Below are 15,154 nucleotides of genomic sequence, written 5' to 3'. Positions count from 1 at the left end.
CCCACCATCCTATCATGACCGAGCCTATCGACCATAAGGATGATATCGTCCACCTCGTCCCCCTCTAAAGTTCGCACCTGGCTTACCAGCGTTCTTGGGCCCAGTCGGCGCGTTAGCTGGCGCGTTGCTCGGCTGCGGTGTAGGTCCTTTCGGAGGTCTGTTACCCTGAGGTGTATTATTTCGTACCGCTCCAACATTGCCACGGCCGTTCTGAGATCCACCATCGGGTTGTGGTTCGCCGTCATACATGCCCTCCCACGATTGTGGTCCACCTTGATTTTGAGCTTGCTGGTTGAATCCTCCCCGAGCGCTACCGCTGCCGCTGTGGTGACTTCCTGATCGTCGTGCTACCTGTTGCTCATACTTCTGTTGCTCGAAAGCTTGCTGCTCTTGAGCTGAGAAGCCTGCTTGTCGGGCAGCAGCTGCACCCATGTTTCGTTGGTTTCCACCTCCACCTCCGCCCATACCCATGCCATTTTGCATTTGCATCATCTGCATCATCTGTTGCTGCATTTGGGGTGTCATACCTTGCATACCACCACCTTGCATTTGCTGCATCTGCTGCATCTGAGCCATCATCTGTGGGTTCATCTGGTTCATGTTGCCCATACCACCCATAGATTGAGCAGCCATGGCTTGCTGCATCATGGCGAAGTACTGCTGCATTTTCTGCCAGTACTGAGCCATCATCTGTGGTGTCATACCGTTTTGACCCATCATGTTCTGGTTCTGCTGAGGTTGATTTTGTTGTGATTGGTGATTATCGAATCTGTCGTCTCTACTGAATTTGCCCTTTCGGCCGCCTCGCGGGTCCTGCTCCTCTTGGTCCATCTTGCCTCTAGGTTGAGCCTTCTTGACTTCAATGGGCTTGTTCAGAATTTCGAGAGGATGAAACTCGAGGCAGCGTTCCACGGCAGCTTCACTGTCGAACGTGACGAAACCGAAGCCTCGTGGTCGGCCAGTATCTTTATCCATCATGAGAGTAGCATCGACGACTCGTCCGAACTGGGCAAAGAACGCAGTGAAGTCGTCCTCCGTGGCATCTTGACTTACGCCGCCAACGAAGATCTTCGATGTCTTTTCTTGCTCATCTCGTGGGATTGCTCGCTTGGGATCGATCTGGGCACGTTTATGTAAGCTTTTGTCGTATGACTTTCTAGGAGAACGGAAACGGGCAAGCCTTGCTGCAGGACTGGATCCCAGGGTGACTTGTTTTTGAACGGAACGTTCACAGAATGTGGGCCTTACAATTTTGCCGTCTAGGAAATGTTCTTTAACCATGACGGTGTTGACGACTTTGGGATCCTTGAAGGTGAGGAAGCCGAATCCTCTCGATCGGCCGGAAGCGCCATCGCGCATAACGGTGCATTCTTGAACTTCGCCAAATTGAGAGAAATAGTCGTATAGAGATTCTGTTATTCGTTAGACACGGGTGGCAAGGAGGGCAGCAAACGCGTTGCGAGACGTGAACGTACCATCCGTGGTCTCCCAATTAAGTCCGCCAATGAACATTTTTCTGCAGTAAACACGCGTTAGCTATACTGTCTATGGTGAGGCCCTGCTGCAAGTGCCAAGATCGAAATGTTCCACATATCAAAGCTGCATGTCGCCATCCTATCTCTCTCGTCTCCGATATAGCTGGCGGCAATACTGCTAGGGATGCAAATCCGTGTGTACGACAAGGGATTGTCTATCCTGTTTCTCCGCCAAGTACTGCGGTACACAATTTGGCAGATGGCTGTAAGAGCAAGTACACCATAGCTACCCTGCGTGTATCTTCGACACGCCAACATAAACGAGGACTTTGAGCGTACTTGATATCACTCCGTCGCTGAACATGCTTCCATCCTCTATGGGTCTCGGACCGCCACTCGACGCCTGATGGCTGGGGTCTCCACTTGTCGCATTATGCATGCAAGCAGTAGCATCCGAAGTTTGACCAATCTTCACAATGGTCAAGCCACGATTTATGACCGCCAGAGACAAGACCAGGAACAATCGTTGCGAGAAAGATACTGGTCTTTTCTAGGATTGGCATTGCATGGCCTTACTCTACCGAGCTTTCAAGACCAGCGACGTAGATATCTTCTCTCGTACTCATATCCTCTCTATGGTGGCTCGATTTGGTATGAACTGTCTGAACTCGAATATATCTGCATAAGAATCGTCTTGAGGCTGCCGTGAACCAGTCGCTCCTCCATGACACATTAGACAATGTCGGCATCCGAAACCTCATGACGCACGCGATGTCTTGAACAGAATTGATCGGAGTCCCACCACATCCCACAACGACATTGGCACGTCAGCTTTTGACCGCTGGTGCAGGCCGATAGACCTCACCCATGCCTCCAAAGGCAATTTCAAGTCCTGTATCATGATCGACATTTCTCAACTGTAGCAATCTTGGGTCATTCCAATGTCCTCGTGTGGACGCCAGTCGTTGTGAGAAGCCGTAAGCCCGCTGAACACCCTTGCCCATCTGCGACAGCCCAGCACACCACAATTTGCACAACCTTCGCACCATGCAGCTTCTACCATACCTACCCTAGTGGAACATTCGGGGTTTCTACAAGTGAGTACAGACGCACGGGGAACGACTCACCCATCTTCTTTCATCTGCAATGGCTCATCTCTCGAGGCTGCAGCAAATGTACTCTGTGGCCTCTCGATGTCTCCGCCCATCATAGGTGTAGCATCCTCTTCTTTGACGTATTCATTGTTACCTGCGTAGTCGTCGAAAGAGTCGGGCGGTGCTGCTGTATCGGGCTCTTCCCCATACCCAGGCTCTTCCTTGACCTCTGCAGCTGCTGGTGCTGGCGCGCTCGACTCTGTTGGGACTGGTGGATTAGTTTTTGATTCGGTCGCATTCTCTTCGCCGTCGTAACTAGGGTGTCGCGCTTAGTAGTGTGACTTTTGTAGCAAGGGATGGTTCAACTTACAGGTCAGCGAAGAGATCTTCTTCCATCTCTTCTGCCATGATGACAGACAACGAACCAAGAACAACAAGCGCTAGAAGACCAGTTGCCTGCTTCCAACCGTGTTGAGATGATCACAAGGACAGGAAAAACAGCGTAGTCGAACCAAGATGAAAAGGCGCTGTTCAAATGTCAAGGCTTAAGGACTATCCCAATTGAGTACTTGTTAGGGACTGTCTTCAGTCGAATTTGTGGAAGCTGAGAAGAATGGTATTGCGGTTCGTGGAATGGAAGGTGATTTAATCGAAGAGGAAGTGACAATGGGAAGGCATGCAGACTCTGAAGTGTCGTTCATTGGTGACATTCACGCCTAAGTGACGGCCTTGGCAAACGTAATTGGCTGGGGTCGCTCTTGCCCGCCGGCGTTCAGGCGATCAACAACGGCATCGAGGTAGTATCGAACGCCCTTACGAGAGACGGAGCAACACAGAGGCAGTCCATGGGGGTTGTGTAGATTGTAAAACTTCACAACGATGTCCTCCGAGCATCTGAACGTATACCATATCCACATTGCGCGCTGACCTCCATTGTTCCTCAGCTGCGAGCCCTTACGCCCACCCTAGCAAGATGGCCTACAAGAAGCCTCAGCAACAGGTACGAACGCCTTCAAGATTCTGAAACGATTTGTACTGACAACTTGGCAGGAAATGGTCCAAGTCAGTCTTCCCATTTGCGATAGATCCGCGCGGGCACTGTCTGCTTGCTTTTCATGGAACCATGGCTAATTTGATGCGATTGCAGACAGACCAAAGTACGTACGTTGGCTCGTCGCTGGAAGCCCATCAGGAACTGACTCTTACAGGAGGTCAGCCTCGCCATTTTGGCGGAGCCGTTCTCAGACACCACGCAATGCAGCCGGCAGAGGAAACATGGTGGTGGGAGCATCATATTCCCACGCAGATATGCTGAAGTTCGATTCCCTGTATGTTGCATGCTACTATACCGCAACAGCGAGCTAATCCGGACACAAGGTCGATGGGCTCTTCATCTCGGCCGCAGACTCCGCCTACATCTTCTTCTGCTAGAGCCTCACCAACCGGCAACTTCGATAAATCGCAGTATCAGTCGCCCGAGAGGAGGCCGCCCATTGGCTTCTCCTCACCGAGGTCAAGCGTTTGGGGAGCGCCGAGCCGCAGTGCCACGGTAGATGAGGAGGACGACGGACTTGTCTATGACGATGAAGAGGATGAGTTTGGCCTCCCAAGTATCGCCAGCATGAACACCAGGAAACCCAAGAAGACCCGTCTCTCCGCGCTCGACTATAGCACAGACCTCGAAAAGACCAGCTCCGCACCGAATTTGCTAAGTCCTGCCGTGCCTCAGCACCACCGTTCAAACAGCTTCGACATTGCAGAAGAGAGGAATACTTTATCATATCCGAGCGCGTATAAAGGAGATGGGAAAATCCTCAGACCACAGTATAAAGAAGTTCTTACTGATCCAGCCAACTCTCTACATCTGATTCGGCATCCCCCCCTGCCCTCGGACGCCACAGCTAAGCAAGTTGAGACGCACAACACTCGCATCTCAAGGATAAATAAATTCAAGCGCATTTTACAAGCAAGTACGGTGTCTTTGCCCGAGTTGAGATCTGCCGCTTGGTCAGGAGTGCCAGAAGAGGTACGTGCGATGACTTGGCAGCTGCTCCTCGGCTACCTTCCAGCACAGAGCGAGAGAAGAATCACAACGTTGGAAAGGAAGCGGAGGGAATATCTTGACGGTGTCAGGCAGGCTTTTGGAGAAGGGAGCATTACTAATCGTGCAAGTACCAATTCCGGCCTGGCAGGCCTTGCCTCAAATCCCCCAATAACGGCTGGTCGAGGTCGTGGACTGGATGAAGCACTGTGGCATCAAATTGCGATTGACGTTCCTCGAACAAACCCGCACTTGCCTCTGTATCAGTTCGAAGCTACTCAACGATCACTTGAACGGATATTGTACGTTTGGGCGTTGAGACATCCTGCAAGTGGCTACGTGCAAGGTATCAATGACCTGGCTACACCCTTCTGGCAGGTCTTTCTGGCTGTGTACATCACGGACTCAAACATTGAAAGAGGTATGGATCCAGGCCAGCTGCCGAAACAGGTACTAGATGCAGTCGAGGCAGACACTTTTTGGTGTTTGTCCAAACTTCTTGACGGTATCCAGGACAATTATATAGTGGCCCAGCCTGGAATACATCGACAAGTCAACGCACTCCGAGATCTTACAGCGAGGATAGATGAGCGGCTGGCAAAGCATTTTGAGGTGGAAAACGTTGAATATATGCAGTTCAGCTTCAGATGGATGAATTGCTTGCTGATGCGCGAGCTAAGCATGCGCAGTGTTATCAGGATGTGGGACACGTATCTAGTAAGCTATCGTTGCCTTCGCTCTTGACTTTCGGCTGCTGACTCTGTACAGGCTGAAGAAGATGGATTCTCGCAATTCCACTTATACGTCTGTGCAGCCTTTCTGGTCAAGTGGTCTGATCAGTTGATGAAAATGAACTTCCAAGAGATCTTGATGTTCTTGCAGGCCCTGCCCACCAAGGAATGGACTGAGAAGGACATCGAGCTTCTGCTAAGCGAAGCATTCATCTGGCAAAGCTTGTTCCGTGGCTCAAGGGCACACCTACGAGGGACCACCACTTCTTCGGTAGCTATGGGATCACTTGGTCCTCCTGGATAGGATGACGACTTGACGAGAAGCAGTCGGAGTCAATCTCATATCCGTCGCATCTCTATCATCTATTGTCGCTACAGCTCTAGCAATCAAGTGAAAAGTGGTGTACGTGTAGACCTCAAGAGTAGGTAAGAGTGCCTATCAGGGTACCTGCATTAGCGATTTCTCCTAATCAAAGGTCGTCATTATTGCTCGGAAGCTTCTTGCGATGACGTCAAGCATCATAATCTCAGATTGACTTCTTTCCCCAGATCTTTGCCTGCACTTTGAGTCTCGATGTAGCTGTCATGATGCGTCGTGTGCTCTTAGGCGTCTGTCCATAAGGACCAGGAGGGGATCGATCCCTAAGGAATTTCGGTAATATTTTCCGTGTCAACTGCCTGACTGACGCACTTGTTCTGATGCTGTGGTCGAAGCACCTGTGTATGCACTCCAATTCTCTCTTGCACCACCACCATTTTCACTCTTCTAAGTCTTTCTCATGAATTCTTTTGTTCGAACTCCCTTGCTTCGCGCGATCGTAACAAGTTCTCCATTATTTACACAAAGAACTGTACCAACCCCTACAAGACTATCATTCCTCTGTAATCGAGCATTCACAAGTCAGACCAGCAGAGCCATGCCGGACAAGCACAATCACAAGGGCGCTGTTAACGAGCACGTTGGGAAAGAGAATGCTGGTGCAGCAGACGAAGCACATCAGTTCCAGTCTGGTGCTAGGACAGACCGCAAAGAAGATGAATGGAAGCACAATCCGCCATATCGAGTTCACGAGGACGATGAGAAGTTCCCAGCCAAGTGGACAGGTGGCTGTCATTGTGGAAAGGTCAAATATCAGCTGAGCAGAGAGAAGCCTCTAGCATCCAAATTCTGTCATTGCACAACTTGTCAGAGATTGCATGGTGTAAGTCATCCAAGCTATTGTTGCACGTCGAATACTAAGAACCCTAGTCTCCATTCCAATGGGCAGCAATTTTCCACAAGGATGACATCAACTTCACTCATGGCATCCACGATCTTGGCTGGTATGATCCCACCAACAAGTCTAACACCCACCACTTGCCCTGCAAGGTGCAATGTGCATTTTGCCGAACGCCCATCATGGACGAGGGCAGAAACATGATCTTGCTCTTCCCAACTCTGATCGAGGGTATCAACGAGGGTGATGCTCGAGAGGCATTCAAGCCAACCTGTCACATGTTCTATCCCCAGCGCGTGGTCGACTTTAATGGAGACGGCATCGTGAAGTGGAAGGGTCTGGACAACCAGAGTGACTTGGTGGACGACGACGGCAGCGTGCTCGTTGAGTATGAGGAGGGCATGAAGGACAAGGAAATGGACGAGAAGAAGCGCAAGACGGTGAGCGACGGGAAGTTCCACGAGACAGAGCGGAAGGAGAAAGATCTTAAGATCTAATGATCGAGTGCATGCTGCTTGAGTAACCCACTCGCGCTCAAGACGAGCAACAGTGAGCTCCAAAACAGCTTTACCGCGGCGGATACCATCTTAACAGGGATCAGAGCCACAAGCACGAAAATTGAGCTCCATGATCGACGACTGCTTGCGCGTCGAGAGAGATCGCACGCTAGCGTACCGTACTACCCAACAAGCACGAGCCCCATAAGTCAATGATACCTGAAACAATTCAAAATCTCCAAGACTCGAGTTTGTGTTCATCGTGCACGTCTTCGTAAAAGTCAAGTTCTTTGCAATCTCTCGATTTTCCTCACAGCGGTCGGCGGAAGATTGGACCAATGAGCTTGTCGGATCAGCCCCTGATCACCGATTGGCTGGTGTGGACATCAGACGCAAATCTGCAAATCATGTTCTGGGCGTTGCTTGCGCTTGGTTCTCCCGAGTCCATATCTGATATGGATCCAGGTCTGGCTCGGTAGAGATACACCAGCCCAGGGGCACCTAGTCGTTCATCAACATGTGGACCGATAGCATGGCTGGGCTTGCACAGGTGCGTATCGCATTCGAACCATGCACGTGCTGGTACTTCAATGCTCTTATGATCTCGTCTTCCGCCTTCACCATTGCCAAATCCTTCTCCCCGCGAGCAATACGTACTGAACTGCTCGTTCACCATGAGGTCCTGTCATAAAGCGCTGCTACTCGCTTTCGCTGTCGTTATTTCATTCTGGGTATCCTTCGTTTTCGGCGGCAGACAAGCACAATTCAACGACTGGCACTACGATTATAGAGTGCTCAGTTATGGACTCAATCGACCTGAGAAGCACGATAGCCTAGGTCCCATACCTCCGAAATTCCACTCTTCAGGCAGATATTATGGGAATCAGGCAGTGCTTGGAGATGAGATGGAATACAGATGAGCCACATCATCACGAAGCGTATATTCAACAATTCGACCACATAGAGTTTACTTAATGTCTACTTACGACCGCCACGAAATACCACGATACACCAATAGACCGATATTTTCAACACCGCGAAGCGTGCTCAACGCTTACTATTCAGCAGGGTTTCGATCTGAGTACCACCTGCAGACCTTGCAACCATGTGTCCTAGTCACAGATCTCACGACGCTACCTCGGCGGAAGTCAATATCACAACAAAGATAGCAAGGGCAACAGCACATATCCCGACCATGGAACAAGCCTCGGCAGTAGTCACTATCTATCAGCAATGTGCATGCTCAGGTTCATAGCGTTCTGGTCCTAATCGAGATTCATCACCTGACTAATGATTTGAATCAGCCCAGCACGATCTCGGCATACACATAGTTCAGCGTCAAGCTATCGCACGAGGCTAAAGTGGCAGAGACAAAGGCGTTCATGGCTTGATAAGATTGCGGCGCAAGGCGCCACCGGGAGTCTTGGTTCGGACTTGCAAAATGGACTACGGACCTCGAGTCCAAATTCTGATTTCTTTTGTTTGCAACCTAGGCATGTGCAGATAGACTAGACTGTATCACAATCTAATGGCCAAGCGAGCCAAGAACCTCAAACCTTCGTTATCTGGCAAACACCTGCTTTCTTGTGCTCTCATGCAGAGTTATCGAAATTGCTTCTCGGAACGACTGATCGGCGTCTGCAAATCGTTGAGATCGTGCAGATCTGAACGCTGCTTGTCATTGGTAGAGACAAGCGAGAAGTTAGTCGGGAGGCGCCCCTGACGCTGGGCGCGCTTAATCCTTCCGGTGTGACTTTCCGCTACGAACCCCTAGAATTCGTGACCATGTTGTCAAGCACCGACCTCCGATCAGGCTTGAGACACGACAACTCCATCAAGGCACGAGAAAGATTATTGTCTTCTTCAGGAGCTGTCCATTTAGCACGAGCCTGTGCCTCACGCCCATTGAGAATGTTCCGCCTCGTACAACGTACGAATAACTCTGAGCAACACGCAGACCACACAGACTCTCCTGCCCTAAGGCCATGCGAACTAAACCTTTCGATGATCCCTGACAGTATAGAAGCATAATTTCTGAACTACGAAGTTGCAAGCACTTCTGGCATACAGAGTCGGTCTTCGTTTCTTTTGACACGTTTGTTCGCTGATTCGAGCTTACGTGCTCGGGAAGTCTGGATGTGTGTTCCCAATCCAACGATACGTCATCAGGTCCATGAGGAAAGCACACATGACGATACGCAATATGAGGCAAGAAGCATTTCGTAATGCAAGGTGACAAAAGGTAGGTCCGTCGGAACAGCTTGAACGCACTTGACTCGACCTTGACTGCATCCAAGCCTGATACAACAGTAGCGAGAGGAGACCACTTCAGAACCACGACATATCGGCGAACTCTTCAAGGCAATTGTTCAATAGCCCTGCCGTCACAGGACGATGTCTCAATCAACCTACGACCTCATAGACACCGCCCTTATCACGGGTGGTGCTGGTGGTATCGGCCGTGCCCTGGCCGAGAATTTGATCAAAGCCGGAAAGAAGGTCATCATAGCTGGCCGCACAGAGTCCAAGCTCCAAGCGACATCCAAGGAGATAGGCGCGGACTATTACGTCCTTGACACGTCCAAGGTCGATTCTATACCGTCCTTTGTCAAGCAGGTGTTGAAAGATCACGAGGACCTGAATTGCCTCATCAACAATGCAGGTGTACAGCGCCCATTCGAGATCCCAGGCTCAAACTTCAGTAATGGCGATTATGGCTTTGATCTTGCCAAGGCAGATCAGGAAATCGACACGAACATCCGCGGGCCGATGCATCTCGCGATTGCCTTGCTTCCGCATTTCACCTCGTTGCCATCTGGGAAGCAGGGCGTGATCATCAACGTCAGCTCCGTGCTAGGATTTGCGCCAATCTCGCTGGTCAATCCGGTGTACAATGGGAGCAAAGCATGGCTTCATTTCTTCACCGTGAACATGCGAACACAGCTGGCCAAAAATCAAACGAGAGTGAAGGTCATTGAGATCGTGCCACCTACTGTTGCCACTGACCTTCATCGTGAAAGGACCAATCCTGACGATAACAAGAAGGCAAACAACCAGGCTGCGCTGGAGCTACCGGAGTTCATGGCTGAGATCGAGGAGGGCCTCAGGAATGGAGAGGACACGATCTCTGCTGGGTCTGGGAAGCAGTTGGTCAAGATATGGCAAGATGGAATGGGGAAGTTCTATAACGAGAAGACTGGAAACTAGGTGGATTCAGTATAGGCGATCACAGCATCTGTCGTGCTTGTGCTGGTAATCCCGAGGCGGTGCACAACTATCGAAGGAGGACGCCATGGGCTCGATATGTCTGCTTGACCGCCAATGTTTCAATCCAGCCGGTGGCCCGCAAGAATTGCAGTTTGAGCAGTCGATGGGTGTTGTGGTCTTCATTCGCGAGCATGATGGTATTCATGTCAAGCTCAAGAAAGGACGATGAGACTGGAGATCCCGTCAAGTGGAACGAGAGGCTGAGGATATTCCACATCTCCGCAGGTTCCAGCGTTAACCTCTGGTGGTCATCATCAATGGAATCTGGATAAAACCTGAGCTAAATTGTGAACATGACTGAGAAAATGAGATTCAAGGGGGTCAATATATCCTTTATTTATACACTGTCCAATGTCCGGTTTGCCTATCTGTGCAACTTAGCCGAGCCAAAATAATCCACCGTAAGTTCATGAATTCGACGCGAAACCAAGGTGATGATAATATCGCGAGTTCGTTGCAAAAATGGTTCGTTGTATCGAAAGGCCACTGTAACGCTCAATCTCATAGTCGCTCTGCCCATACTGCTCTTCTAATTCTACATCGCAGCCAGGGCGTCTAGTACCTGTTTATGACCTTCAATACGATGGCTACACCATCTTTCCTTGGCATTCCTCTCGAACTTCGTCTTCGAATCTACGAATTCGTCTTTGCCGACGCCGAAATCCACCTGTGCTCTGACACAGAAAACTTCTTCCGATGGAAGCCACTCCTGTGGGAACCTCGCGCCGAAGTGCTTGCAACGTCCACACGAGTCCGCAATGAGGCTCTTTCGACATATAAGATCAAGCTCACTGCTACCGCCAACCATAACTCTACATATAGAGGAGTCTGGCCTCTCAGCAACACAATCAGTAATGCTGTTTCAGAACTTACAATCTCGAAGCAATTGATCGTTGGGCTCGAAGATCTGACTGATACATTCCCCAACCTCAAACACATGGTGGTCGACATCTACTTCAAGCAGCAGACCCGGCGGGCGCAGCACATGGCATCCAACAATGACAGAATTAAGCAAGCAAAACAAGGTGCCTACGACCATACCATGATGAATGTCGCACAACACTACCACAGGAGAGAGTATGATAAGTTGCTCGCTGCGGTCGAGCAGGGAGTGGAGGTGTTTCTCAGGGCGAGAGCTATTTTTGTACATAATCAAGATCAGCGTCGATCTACTACGGTATGTCCTTCCTTGGCTGCGAGGATTATCTAACCTCAAAAAGACTATATTGTGGCGAGTTCCTAACAACGAGGTTATTGCACGGCACTGGCAAGATCATGACGGGCCAGCACCAGAAGCTACTGGAGAACAATGTTTGATGCAACAGAAAGGATGTCGACTGTGTGCTGGAGACTAGCATTGGTGCAACACCTAGCCGCCTAGCACAGCTGGAGAAAGTTGGGAGGCGATCAAATAGATGAGATGAGCCAAATCATGGTCAGTGTTATCAGTTGCTTTGCAACAAGGCAATACCTCAACGCTCGGTGAACGACTGATGTCCACCTAAGAATATATCTTGAGCTGATGTGAAGAAGAGGAGAGCTGGTTCCTGCACCATATAAACTGACCAGTCCATGTGCATTGTGAGCTTCCAACCACGTCTTCTGTGGTCGGCGAAGCGTTCTTGTTGACTTCTACTATCGTAGTAGGCTACGACATGAGAATTGACTTCGCGCGAGATACTTGAAACGGTGCTTTAACTAGTGCTTCACCATCACAGCATGTGACCAGTATTCGCCCAGCTGATGTGACAATAATCATCCAGCGTTGCAGGCGCTGCGAAGCGGTATGTCATCTTCAACGCACCAGCAACTTGAAGCTCATCCCAGAACCCTCTTGAGCCTAAGCAGAAACGTAGCTAATTCTCTTCAGCAACGTCGACCTTGAAAGCTGGCTAGATCTAGTATCGTGACTTCATTGACCCACCGACAATGTGCTTGGCTCAATGACCATCCTCAGCAACCTTGACCACAATCTTGCCTCTCGTTCTACCCGTCTTCAACTTCTCAAACGCCTTGTCAATGTCCGCAAGGTCAAACCGATTCTCGTCTTCAATCACAGTTTTCAGCTTCCCCTCAACCATCCACTTTCCAAACAAATTCCACTGCTCCTTCGTCGTGCCGCTCAGCATGAACAGCTGAAACGGTCGCTTCCCACCTCCCAGCACGCCAGGCCACATCATCAGCTTCGTCAACAACACCACATCTTTGATACCCGTCCCAGCTCCAACCATAACATACTTACCACCATCCCTCTTCAGATAGTGATGTGCCTGCCAATAGACATAGGGATCCATCCCAGCCATATCAACAATAATATCAAACTGCTGCCCACCATTCCTGCGACTCCATTCCTTCAGCCCATCCACAACATTCGTACTCCGATAATCAACCACCTCATCAGCACCCAGACTCCTAACAAGCTCCGCATTCGACCCACTACAGCTCGCAACAACAGTCTCACACCCAAACCCATGTTTCGCCATCTGCACGGCGAACGTCCCCGTCCCACCACTTCCACCATTAATGAATACCTTCCCTCCCCTCTCCGCACCACCCGACCGATTATACGGCAAATCACCCATCATCAGCGCCTGCAACGCCGTCATCCCCGCGACACCCACCCCACCCAGCTCCGCGAGGCTTCGACCCTGCTCAAGTAGAGCCATATACCCCTCAGGCACCTTCGCAATGCCATCCTTTCCGGTGTGGAGGGTGTAGTCCGCGCACGTGCCGTGCTTGGTTGGTCCATTATGCTTGCCCCAGCAGAGGTCGCCGGCTTTCAAATCGGGGTGGGTAGTCTTCCATGCTCGACCGACGAAGTCAATTCCGGGTGTTATTGGGGCGCTTCCGATGGCGAGACGGGGGAATGGCTGGGGTAAGGAGGCGAATTTGTAGTCGACGGGGTTTAGGGAGGTTGAGAGGACCCGGATGAAGGTGTAGATGCCTGAATTTTGGATGGTGGGGACGGGTGCTGTTTGGGAGATCTGGGTTGTGGGTGGGGAGGTGAAGTGTGCTGCCCTCATGGAGGTGGGTATTGGGTTTGAGGGTGGCATGTTGCCTTGATGTTGGGGTTGGTTCAGATTGTCTCTTCTGAAGCAAGTGGGGAGTCGTGCCAGGCAGACGCCTTGATTTCTGAACGTCTGAGTCTTAGACCATAGAAAAGCAATTTGTGGTGAATGGAATTTGGCACGAGTGACGATTTCTGCACTCGTACTCTCCAGATCTCAAGTGAGTGTTGTTCTCATGGACCCCACACAACGACAACGCTTAACGTGATGCATTTCCAAACGATTACGTCATTTATACAGCTTGCGATAGCCTGATCAATTAGGCATTATGATTCTGGTGAATTGCGCTTCAACAGGGTGTCAATACTGCCTGGAACGCTGGTTCAGAACCATGCTAATATACGTTTGGTGCGTTCTCATAATAACTTCATCGCAACTGTTCAAACATCGAACGAAATCTTATTGTACAATCCGGCTTTTGGTGGCGGCGGCATAGAAGGCATGCGGCTCGTCCAGCATGCATGTTCTTTGTGCATGGCTTCCGACTCAGTCCTCATCCACCTCCATAACGCTTGATCCAGCCAAGCTGCTTCTTGGGAACCACTCAAGCCTGCTTGATCTCACGCTACTTCCGGATGTTGACATCCGGGTCGAACCTCTGAGGCTAGCCCCTGAGATCGACATGTTGCTGCCACTATTATGGCTCTTGACAGAACCAGAGTACCGGAGAAGTCTGTCATCATCGAAACCCTCTGACAACAGATCATCGAATGCTGCACTATAACGCTGGAGAGACGGTGTCATAGATTGCATGCTCTCGTCACTTCGCCTTCTGCCAGCTGATCTGAACGCTTTCAGATCATCGCTCGTCTGGGATGACCTCGCAGTATATGGGAGCAGAGTCTCATCGAAAAGTGCTCGCCCAGCATGGAAGCAAGTCAAGACTGGTTGCAGCACTTTGGATTCGCCCAGTTCAAGACCTATGCTGGCAAACTCCCGTAGGAACGTCCCAACGCTCGTTGCATATTCAGTGCTGCAGAAGGGAGCGGCAGCACCGTCGCAGTTGACGTAGTACGATCGTCCAGGCCATTGGAAATGCTCCAAGAGCAGCTCCATGGTCAGAGTACGACCGTGATGTTGGAAGCCTGCCGCTTTCAGTGCAAACTGTCGACAAACGTCATCCATGCGGGCATGATATCGAGTTGCCATGGTCGCCTGTTCTAAGCGGTTAACGCTGGCAAGACCAGGATGGAACAGCAACTGCAAAATCGCGGCAAGTATGTCCTCGCTCGTAAGTCCCGTGGCACTCTGCAGGTTCTCGAGTGCACCAACGACGTCCGCGTCAATTCTGCACAACTCTTTGCATTTGTCTAATCTTTCATGTCGCCAGAGACATCCGCACAGATAGGAGTAGGCAACGAGGCGCTCGAACCTCCTCACATCTGCAACATCCACGCCGTTCGTCGTCCAAAACTTGGCATCGATATTGGAAATCATGGATGCGAATCCGGCATGACCTAGAGAGGTGGCACACCAGATCAGAATCACATACATGTGTCTGTTTGCTTCTTCGCAGCTTGGCGACGACTGCCCAGAAGCTTCGAGAACTCTGTTGAGCTGCTTATAGGTATCAGGCGGCAAGGGCTTGTTGTTGATATGCTGGGTAATGTGCTTAGTGGCTGCAGTGATCGCAGTATGAGCCAGCGAGTGCTGGTAGGTGCTTGCCATGGATTGTGAGGTCGTCCAGCATTCGACCGCAGCCTTGTCTGCCTCACTGTCACTGGAAAGCCTGTGCAAAGCTTCTCCGAGGCATGCATATAAGAT

At 50.6% G+C, this 15,154-nt stretch overlaps 6 protein-coding genes across 6 annotated transcripts; 3 read left to right on the top strand and 3 right to left on the bottom strand.

The window, feature by feature from the left end:
- Positions 1-24: 24 nt before the first annotated feature.
- On the bottom strand, positions 25-2,977 carry PMZ80_000365 (uncharacterized protein; the record flags this gene model as incomplete). Its single annotated transcript, XM_064868817.1, has 4 exons — positions 25-1,412; positions 1,476-1,516; positions 2,603-2,884; positions 2,940-2,977. The coding sequence occupies 4 exons, from the start codon at positions 2,975-2,977 to the stop codon at positions 25-27; spliced, it is 1,749 nt and encodes a 582-aa protein (XP_064734314.1).
- A 565-nt stretch (positions 2,978-3,542) lies between these two features.
- Positions 3,543-5,645, top strand: GYP1 (GTPase-activating protein; the record flags this gene model as incomplete). Its single annotated transcript, XM_064868816.1, has 5 exons — positions 3,543-3,569; positions 3,620-3,631; positions 3,778-3,897; positions 3,927-5,327; positions 5,379-5,645. The coding sequence occupies 5 exons, from the start codon at positions 3,543-3,545 to the stop codon at positions 5,643-5,645; spliced, it is 1,827 nt and encodes a 608-aa protein (XP_064734313.1).
- Positions 5,646-6,258: 613 nt separating this feature from the next.
- PMZ80_000363 (uncharacterized protein) lies at positions 6,259-7,055 on the top strand (the record flags this gene model as incomplete). The annotated part of the gene is made up of 2 exons (XM_064868815.1): positions 6,259-6,543; positions 6,591-7,055. 2 exons carry the CDS (start codon positions 6,259-6,261, stop codon positions 7,053-7,055), a joined length of 750 nt encoding a protein of 249 aa, XP_064734312.1.
- A 2,394-nt stretch (positions 7,056-9,449) lies between these two features.
- On the top strand, positions 9,450-10,262 carry PMZ80_000362 (uncharacterized protein; the record flags this gene model as incomplete). Its single annotated transcript, XM_064868814.1, has 1 exon — positions 9,450-10,262. One exon carries the CDS (start codon positions 9,450-9,452, stop codon positions 10,260-10,262), a length of 813 nt encoding a protein of 270 aa, XP_064734311.1.
- Positions 10,263-12,262: 2,000 nt separating this feature from the next.
- On the bottom strand, positions 12,263-13,375 carry PMZ80_000361 (uncharacterized protein; the record flags this gene model as incomplete). Its single annotated transcript, XM_064868813.1, has 1 exon — positions 12,263-13,375. The coding sequence occupies one exon, from the start codon at positions 13,373-13,375 to the stop codon at positions 12,263-12,265; it is 1,113 nt and encodes a 370-aa protein (XP_064734310.1).
- Positions 13,376-13,876: 501 nt separating this feature from the next.
- PMZ80_000360 (uncharacterized protein) lies at positions 13,877-15,058 on the bottom strand (the record flags this gene model as incomplete). The annotated part of the gene is made up of 1 exon (XM_064868812.1): positions 13,877-15,058. The coding sequence occupies one exon, from the start codon at positions 15,056-15,058 to the stop codon at positions 13,877-13,879; it is 1,182 nt and encodes a 393-aa protein (XP_064734309.1).
- Positions 15,059-15,154: the final 96 nt, after the last annotated feature.

This window comes from Knufia obscura (genome assembly GCF_036327395.1).
Source record: "Knufia obscura strain CCFEE 5817 isolate CBS 148926 chromosome Unknown scaffold_1, whole genome shotgun sequence".
NCBI classification, from domain to species: domain Eukaryota; kingdom Fungi; phylum Ascomycota; class Eurotiomycetes; order Chaetothyriales; family Trichomeriaceae; genus Knufia; species Knufia obscura.
The sequence above is the reverse complement of the archived record's forward strand: the minus strand, read 5'-3'. Positions and strand labels throughout refer to the sequence as shown.